At 51.4% G+C, this 9,355-nt stretch overlaps 2 protein-coding genes across 2 annotated transcripts; one reads left to right on the top strand and one right to left on the bottom strand.

Annotated features, from left to right (window-relative positions):
• The first annotated feature begins 1,193 nt into the window (after positions 1-1,193).
• LOC109772690 (uncharacterized) lies at positions 1,194-5,528 on the top strand. The gene is made up of 8 exons (XM_020331392.4): positions 1,194-1,546; positions 1,630-1,725; positions 2,218-2,328; positions 2,463-2,772; positions 3,132-3,222; positions 3,303-3,612; positions 4,248-4,396; positions 4,696-5,528. The coding sequence occupies exons 1-8, from the start codon at positions 1,286-1,288 to the stop codon at positions 5,198-5,200; spliced, it is 1,833 nt and encodes a 610-aa protein (XP_020186981.1). The 5' UTR covers positions 1,194-1,285; the 3' UTR covers positions 5,201-5,528.
• A 1,385-nt stretch (positions 5,529-6,913) lies between these two features.
• On the bottom strand, positions 6,914-9,062 carry LOC109772701 (zinc-finger homeodomain protein 7). The gene has a single exon (XM_020331398.4). The coding sequence runs from the start codon at positions 8,778-8,780 to the stop codon at positions 7,383-7,385; it is 1,398 nt and encodes a 465-aa protein (XP_020186987.1). The 5' UTR covers positions 8,781-9,062; the 3' UTR covers positions 6,914-7,382.
• Positions 9,063-9,355: the final 293 nt, after the last annotated feature.

Consider the following 9,355-nt stretch of genomic DNA (forward strand, 5'->3'; position numbering starts at 1 on the left):
AGGATCGCACGAGGCGATCAAGGGAGGCGACGAGGGTTCCCTTGCGCGTCGCCGGTGACGCCACCGGTTCCCTCTCTCTCCGTCGGCCGCTCTGGCGGCGGGAGGGAGGGGGAACCTCGAATATGTTCGCTAGGTGGGTGTGTGGTAGGGTTAGGGTTGAGGGAGACGCTGCCGAGGCCGTTGCTGTGGTGTCGCGTCGAAATAAGTTTCTCCGGGCTCCGTTTGCGGTCAGGCGAGGCTTTTGCCTTCGTCTAGGAGCCAGCGGGGTTGGGGATCCCCGGATCTCGTCGAGGTCGCGGGCTATGGTGGCTGGAGGTCCATCAGCACTGGCCGTTTGGGTCCTCAGATGGGCGGTGGATGCAGGGAGACGAAGACCCTTCTTCTTCCTTGTTGGTATGATTTGCTGCTGCTGTTCTTCTCCTTCCTCTGCGCTGATGCTGGTGGGAGATCCTGCTTTGTCCGGGCGGATGACCCGGCCGCGGTGCTGGACCGGTCGGATGACCCGGCCGCGGTGCTGGACCGGTCGGATGACTCGAGTTCTCTTCCTTCCGGAAGGGACACTTTTCGCGGTACTCAAAGCCAAAGATGGCGACGGCTGTTGCAGGTGTGTTGGATTGATGTCCATGCCTTCTCAGCGCTGGTGTCAAGAAATGAGGAAGCAACTTGGCGGCAATTGTACCGTGGTCGAAGATGATGACCTGCTTGCGACTGGTTGCAGATCCTTCTGCTGCAGGGGTCTTCTCTCAAGATTCAGGGATGATGACACAGGGCTCCGGAGATCTTCTTATGTTATGGTTGTCTTAGGATACTCTAGGTGTTCATGGTCCTTTGTGTTTGCGGTTGAGTGTGCTTGTAAGGGTCAACTACTTTGTACTGATTCGTGATATGAATGAAAAAATTCTCAAAAAAAATAATTTCCCGTAGTGTATAGCACGGTAGTAGCTTTTCCCCTCAAGGAAAATAGTGTTTCCTTTTCCCCTCAAAGAAAAAATAAATGTGTTTCCTTTTTTTTTGCTTTTTTTTTGAGTCCTTTTTTTTTTGCTTGCTTGAATCTTTCCTCCAGATGATACATGGGCCGTGACAAATCAAAGCGAATATAACCGAATGCTACCTGCTGAGGCCCAACACAGGCCCATCCAGCACTCTCGCTTGGAAAGCAAGAAAGAAGGTTACCGGAAAACTCCCCCATCGACGGGAGCTCTCCCCCGTCCTCCTCCTCTCCTATTTCTCTCCAGTCGCCGCTTAGCCAAAAACCCCGAGAAAACCCTCGCGCCCCCCGCCCACCATGCGCCGCCTACTCCGGCCGGCGAAAGCGGCGGCCTCCGTGGCCGCCGGGGCCGCGGTATTGGCGTCGCTCGGCGAAGTCGCGTACGCGGATAGCATCTTCTCCTTCCGCCGCCAGCCCGCCGCTCCCCCTCCTCCTCCACCTCCAGATGCCCCCGCCCCCGCCGCCGCCTCGTCCGGCTCCAGCGGGTTCGACCCCGAGGAGCTGGAGCGCGGGGCCCGCGCACTGCGGCAGATCAATGGCTCCCGGTACGCCAAGCTGGTAAGCTGCTCGCGCTCTTTGCCCTTATTACCCGGATTATTGCCCGTTCTGACGCCCCCTGCTGTTGTTGGGCTTGGCCGCAGCTGTTTGGGCTGATGCAGAGCCAGGAGGAGACGCGCCTCGCGGAGATGGCTGCGGAGAAGGTCCGCCACGATATCTACTGGAAAGTCAAGGAAATCGTGAGTTGTTCGCTGCTTTTCCCCTTTTGATGCGAAAATTGCTCGATGTCACGCGATTCCAATGCTAGACTACTCGAATTTATTTTACCTAATCCGCCTTTTGAGCATTCTCTTCCTCTAGTGTTTGAGTTCGCGACTTCTCTGAAATGAAGAGCATCCGATTCGGTAACCATTAATTTGCTTAGAAAGCTTCCTGCAACAACAACAGGACCTGCTTAAGAAAGCAGAGCTGCTAACATTCTAGTCTGGAATAAAAAATCTAGGATCTGACCATTCAAGTGGCATACGTCATATTTCATAGCAAATCACATCCTCGATCTTCGTGAATAGCAAAGACTGACGGATTTGGAACTTCATGGCAACTAAAACTGGAACAAATGTGTTATGTGGGATAAAATTTCATCTGTGCGTCTAACTATGATGATGCATTGAGCCGTTGTACATGGCTGCTGCCAATACACTCATACTTTTGTGTCGACCCTTATCTGACAGGAGGCGAAGCGGAAAATGGGTGAAGAATATAGAGAAAATTTGAAACAGCAATCACAAATTGAGGCACAAAGGTTACGCTACGAGGATGAGTTGGCTAAGAAAAGGAAGCAGGTATTGAATCTTCCACCCTCTAACTAACTTTGTTAATGTTTATATCTATGTTAAGTTGGCGCTATTTCCTGTGGTGCATTGGGTTTATAAGGAGAACATCAACACATGATTTAATCAAGCACTTATTTTGACAGGAAGAGCGTGAAGCTGAAAGACGACAGGACGCTGAACTTGTAAGGATGCAAGAGATTGGTGCCTTAAAAAGAGAACAAGCTAGGCGTGCCACAGAACAGAAGATTTTAGAGCAAGAGCTACAGACTCTGAAAGAAAGGGCTAAAAATGATCGCGAGACAAACAAAGAGAATGCTATTTCTAATGCTAAAGCTAAAGCTCATGAAGCAAAGCTGACAGAAGATTACGAAAGAAGAATGCTTGTGGAACTCATGAATGGCGAAAGAGAAAAGTGGCTTGCTGCAATAAATACCACCTTTCAACATATAGAAGGTTTATATACTCTTGCTATTCTGCTTTATATTGTCGTTTATAATTATTGGAAGTCACATAACTACTTTGGTCAATCTTGCAATTTTCAATTATCTGATCAGTGTCCTTATGTTGAAATTTTCTTCCTACTTAAATGAAGGAGATTACACATCACTTAGCGTCCTGTTTCTACATTTACCATATCTTCCTTCCTAATTTCACATCAAAACAGCTGGATGGTCTGTTTTCAGCGGAGACCTTTCTTATGTGTGCTTTAGATTTCAGATATGGATTGGGATTTCGATTTTTTAAATAAAGAAATCATGATTTATTCCAGTTTTGCTCTAATTTTGATACCAGTTTCTCATGTGGAAGTGCAGGTGGGTTAAGAACATTATTGACTGATAGGAGTAAGCTTGTAATGGGTATTGGAGGAGTCACTGCACTAGCTGCTGGAGTTTATACTACTAGGTTTGTCTGGCGATCATACAATTTTCGTTGTCACAAACAATGACATGGACATGTGATGGTTCTATTTGATTTTCATTCAGGGAAGGAGCCAGGGTTACATGGGGTTACATCAATAGAATTTTGGGTCAGCCTTCACTGATTCGTGAATCATCAATGCGAAAGTTCCCATTGCCAGGTCTTAAGGCTCTTAAACCTAGCTCCGCATCTCTGTCGGGAGGTGCTGGCTTTGAGAATGTTATTCTTCACCCTTCACTCAAACGGAGGATTGAACATCTTGCACGAGCAACTGCAAATACGAAATCTCATGATGCACCATTCCGCAATATGTTGTTCTATGGACATCCTGGAACTGGCAAGACTTTAGTAGCCAGGGAAATGGCTCGCAAATCTGTAAGTTGATACATTTAATTTCTCACACTATCAATAGGGGGTTGTTTGTTGCCAATGCTCTTTTTTGGTAGGACTGTTGAGTATATTCAAAACCTGACTGAGTGTAACTTGATTGTAAATTTAAATTTAACTAAAATGTGTTACCAAAGAAATCATGGCCATTCAACTTCAGTTATATGTCAGTTTTATTTATTTATTGCGAAGACATGTTTTCAGATTGAACCTGTGTCTGGGCTTACAAGGCTCATTTGCTTTGTTTTAAGTCAAATCTTTTTAAATTTGAACAAGAAAAACATCAACATCTACAGTATCACTAGATAGTATATTTCCATATGTATTTATATGAACTTGTGGCTGTTGATACTTTTTTCGGTAAATTTGAACAAGTTGACTCGAGAAAAACCAAATGAGCCTTGTAAACCTGGACTGAGTATGCAGCAACCATACTGCTCATGCTTTCATCTTCGTATTGAATGTTTAAGTTCAAAAGAGAGTGAAATCGACGAAGTTCCCTTTTCCAACGCTAGGAGCTGTTATAACTTTACTAGTGGGATACTTCTGTTTTGTAGGGAGATTTGTAGGAATTCCATTTCACATTGAAGATATTTATGCTCACACTGTTGTACCCTTCACAGGGCCTTGATTATGCAATGATGACAGGAGGAGATGTTGCACCATTAGGATCAGAGGCTGTTACGAAGATCCATGAAATCTTCGACTGGGCTAAGAAGTCCCAAAAAGGCCTGCTTCTTTTCATTGATGAGGCTGATGCATTCTTGTGCGAGTAAGTTTACAACTCAATCACTTTCTGACTACTTGTAATTATCTATAATACGAATCTATAATACAAATAACAATTAGTAAATTCATCAAATCTAAACCTTTTATTGAGGTGTATAATATGTTGCCCAAAAGTGATTCCAAACTCTGTTTATCAGGTTTTTTTAGGTACTAGGTCTAACCAAACTTTATATTGGGGTGTGTGTGTGTGTGTGTGGGGGGGGGGGGGGGGGGGGTTGGTTGGTAATATATACACATCAATTTCGTTAATCTATTTGTTTGTTTTTCCTTCTAATTCGCTAGGCGTAACAGTACCCATATGAGTGAAGCTCAGCGGAGTGCTCTCAATGCACTATTATTTCGAACTGGTGACCAATCAAGGGACATTGTTCTTGTCCTTGCAACCAACCGACCGGGTGATCTTGATGCTGCTATTACTGACCGAATTGATGAAGTTATCGAGTTTCCCCTACCTGGGGAAGAGGAGCGGTTTCAGCTGCTCAAGTTATATTTGAACAACTACATGCTCAAGGACGATGACAAGAGTTCTCCTTGGAGCACACTGCTGAAGAAGCAGCCGAAGAAGATACATGTACGGGACATAAGTGATGATCTCCTCAGGGACGCCGCGCGCAAGATTGATGGCTTCTCCGGCAGAGAGATTGCGAAGCTGATGGCCAGTGTGCAGGCTGCTGTCTACGGGAGTCCTGACTGCATATTGAATCCGCAGCTGTTCAGCGAGGTGGTTGAGTACAAGATCGCCGAGCATCAGCAGCGCATGAAGCTTGCTTCGGAGGCTGCAGCTTGAGCGGTGTTGTAGATTTATCTGTAGGTGGCATTATTCCTGATTGATTGAGGCATGGCACTGAGACATGATCGCCTCCCACCTACTTCTGATAGCAGCCATGGTTTCGAATTACAGTAGAGACAGAAAATCTTGCGTGTCACGGGTTTGGTTCTGTCAATTTTGTTCGATGTGTGCTTGCCTGTGGCGAACTTAGATAGAGTTGTCCTTCTAACAGGGTCGAGATATAGCCTCATCTACGTTTCTTACCTGTTCAGTCGGCCTTGGTAATAATCTGTACGCTTGTTTTACACACACTATTGAAGATGAGGGGATAATATTCCGGTGCTAATTGTTCAAATTGAGCAGTTGAGCTCCGATACTGTTTCTGTGTGGATTCCGTTCTCTTCTCTGGGGTTATCTTATTTCAAAGGAGTCCCAGTTCATTAGTTTCTTTCATCAGAAATTCAGAGACTCAATGCCGTTCATGATTTACAGTTGGGAAACCTGTGTGTTGAAATGAAAGCTACGGGGAGGGGTACAGAAGACAGCAGTGCCACCGGAGCACGGTCCCCCAGCATCAGCATCAATGATGTGCACATAATAAATGATGTAGTTTCCGTTTCCGGTCTCATCGGCATCAATGGTGTGTACATACCCCCATTGTTCTTCTCCTCTAGCAACAGCACACTGGAACTAGTCTTCCGTAAATCTCATCTGTAACCCACCATCAAAGCTCAACTATAGCCAAGTACAGCGCGCCTGTAGATCTCGTGGCGGTATTGAAGTTCCATCAGTCACTGTCATGGCGCAAGGCACGACCTGCTTAACCTCTCCCTACGACGCCATACCACCATATTAATTTTCTGTAGGTTCCAGAACCGCATCACCAAGCGTTCGTGCAGGAATTCAACTCGTGATCAATCATTTTCCCTTCCAAAATACGCTTTTTTCCTCTTCTGAAATGTCTTGACAAACACAAGAAACTGCCCTTTCATCAGGACTATGGGGGAGGCAGAAGTACAACCCATGTATCATCATCATCGTGCTGGCGACCGCACCCACAAAACAAAGCAAAGAACAAACCACGGGATGAAATGTCATTGCCAAAATCGCACCAAATTGCAGGGCTGGATGGGCTTCTGATGCAAGCCTTCAATTTTGCCGACAATGTACATATCATCATTCACTTTGCGCTGCCATCCACCCAACGCACACACACACACACTCAAAACGCAGGCCGGTCCGGTCTCGCTTCCCTTTGATCAGCTTCTGACACACACAGTCCGCTCTCACATGCGCCTGCTGCTCGCTGCCTTCTGGCCAAAGTCCAACAACTTGACACCACCACCACCGTCACCACCACCGGAAATCAGGGAGAGAAGAGGAGAAAAAAAAACAAGGGCTTTGGCAGAAGCCCATCATCCATGGAAGCAGCAACAGCAGCAGCAGCTCAAACAAAATTGCCCCCCGGAAAGGCTGCCGAGACAACTTAGGAAAGGGGGGTTAACGGCGGCCCCACCCAATCAAGGCAGAAAGCTAGGGCAGGAGCTTAGGAACAATCCTGTAATGACCCCCTCCTTAATTGTACTTTGCACACCAAATGACAAACCCCCACGCCTAAGTACATTCCAAGCAAGCAACCACAGGGCCCCTCCCTCACCCCAATGCATGCAGCACACACCACAACACAATGCCCCTCTGCCAAAGGGAATCCAACAAGCCCGAAAAGCAAAGTCAAAAAGCAACGAGTGCCCAAGCCAAGAAGGGCGGGTGCATTGGCAATGGCAGTGCCGCTGCAATTGCATCAAGAAATGCCACTGCAACTGCATACATCCAAGCAAGCACAGGCACGCATGCACTACAGCACTATCAGAGAGAAGAGAGAGAAAGAGGCCCCAAAATCTCTAATGTAGTAGTAGGATCTAAGCAAGAAGCAGTTGTCTCTCACCGTGCTAACCTAACCATTGTTATTTATCCATGAGACGAGAGCAATGAGCAAGAGGAAGAAGGAATGAATGCATGCATGCCGTCTCAGGGTTCAGGCTACCTCTTCCCACATTACTGGTCTACTCCCTCCTAAGTGACTGCCGACGCACGGGTTAACACCTGACAACGATGAGGTTACGGGAATTACACGGGAGAAATGATAAAAATGCTAATGGCTAATGCATCCTCTAGCGTCGTGCTGCTGCTGCTCGCTGGCTCATGCACCGTGCTGCTGCTGCTGGTGGTGGGGCGGCGCTGGGTGGTGCTGGTGCTGGTGGTGGGGAGGAGGGCTAGGGTCGTGGTGGAGCGGCGGCAGCGGCTGCGGGGACGTGGCCGGGGTCTTGGCGAGGTGCTTGTTGTTGTGCATCCACACCTTGAGCACGCGGCGGGGCACGCCGACCTGCGCGCAGAAGGCGTCCACCACGCCGCCGTCGGGCTTCTGCACGCGCCAGCCCACGCGGTGCGCGAACTCCAGCATGCGCTCCTTCTGCTCCGGCGTGAACTTGGTCCGGAACCGCTTCTTGCTCGGCGCCGGGGGCGCGGAGGCCGACCCGCCCGCGGCCGCCTGCGCCTGCGAGTGGGGCGGAGGGGGCGGCGGCGGCGGGGCGCGCAGCTCCTCGCTCGAGGACTCGGCCAGCGCGGCGGGCGCGGACATCGGGGACGCCGGGACGTGCGGGCGCTTCTGCTGCATGTGCGGCGGGGCGAGGAGGAGCGGCATGAGCCGGGAGTTGGCGCCGGCTGGGGTCGCGGAGGGGGACACCACGGCGGAGGCTGGCGAGGGCGAGGGCGAGGGGACCACCACCACCGGCTCCCGGCGGTGGAAGCTGCGGTGGCAGCCGCACGCGGCGCAGGCCAGCGCGGCGGGCCCGTCGCCCGGGGACGGCATGAACTCGCCGCAGCCGTCGAGCACGTGCGCGCCCATCCGCGCGGCGTGGTTCCGCAGGCACTCCCTGTACCTCCACGGCAGCGGCTCCGGCCCCGAGGCGCCACCGTGCTCGCCTGCCGCCCTTGTGGCGCCGCCGGTCACGATGGCAAGCGTAGGCGGCGGGGGAGGCATGGCGCCACCACCGAGCACGCCATTTCTCGCCGGCTCCTGATGGCGCTGCGGCTGCGGCTCCTGATGGCGCTGGTGCTGCGGCTGCGGCTGCTGCTGCTGGCGGTGGGCCTCCCCAGGCGCCTCCACCGTCCTCTCCTTCTCCCTCTCCCTGTCCACCCTTCTCCGGTGGGGATGCTGGTGCTGAGGCAGGAGGAAGCCGGGCGGCGCCTGCGGCGGCGGCGGCGGCGAGGAGACAAGGGAGGAGTTGGGAGGCAAGAGAGGCCTGGAGAAAGCCGCCGCCTCCATCAAGGAGGAGGGCGAAGAGGCAGCCGCGGCAGGCGAGCCAAGAACCTGGGGAGCCTGCCCCTGCATGTGCAGGTGCAGCGGGGGCGCGGCCGTGGCCGGCGCCGTGGTGTAGTGGTGGCGATGATGGTGCGGGTGCTGGTGCTGGTGCCGACGGTCCCTCATCGCCCCCTCCTCGTCCTCTTCCTCCTCCTCCTCCTCATCGTCCTCCTCCTCTTCCTCCTCCTCCTCCAGCTCCTCGTCCTCCTCCACATGCGATGACCTCTTGTACTCCATGGGCGTCTCCGGCCTCGCCGGAGCTAGCTCGCTCGCCCGCGTAGTCGCCGGTGCGATTAGGACGGAGCTGAGATTCTTCTCTTTCCTGTGGCGTGTTCTTGGGCGGTGGGGTTGTTGGGGCGTGCTGTGTTGTGACTTGTTCTAACTTCTAAGTGGGAACCTTATAGTTGTGGCTAGGTTTGTGGTGGAGCTGGGAGGGGGGTGTTGGCCTCAAGGGGGAAAGAGCTGAGCTTAACGGAGGAGGGATACACCTAGACTACACGGTGGTATGGCATGGCTGGGTTAGCGATGGTCATTAAGGAGGGTGGCAGTAACCACATGGCATCCATAAAGCGGGGAATGTCTCCTTGGGAGAGAGCTAGCTATCCTATCTATCTCTCTCACTAGGCCATCTTATCTATCCAAGCTTCTCAAAAGAAAGAAACGGGGGCGAGCAGGGCCAGGGAGGGGGGAGAACGAGGGCCAGGGCAAAGGGGTTGGCGAGGTGACGGGAGAGAGACAGCGGCCGCTGCTGGGAGTGGGGCTTGTTTGAAGGAGTCTACTCTCGTGGCCGTGGTGGTACTACGCCACTGCAC

The sequence above is a fragment of the Aegilops tauschii genome, chromosome 6 (assembly GCF_002575655.3).
Source record: "Aegilops tauschii subsp. strangulata cultivar AL8/78 chromosome 6, Aet v6.0, whole genome shotgun sequence".
NCBI classification, from domain to species: Eukaryota; Viridiplantae; Streptophyta; class Magnoliopsida; order Poales; family Poaceae; genus Aegilops; species Aegilops tauschii.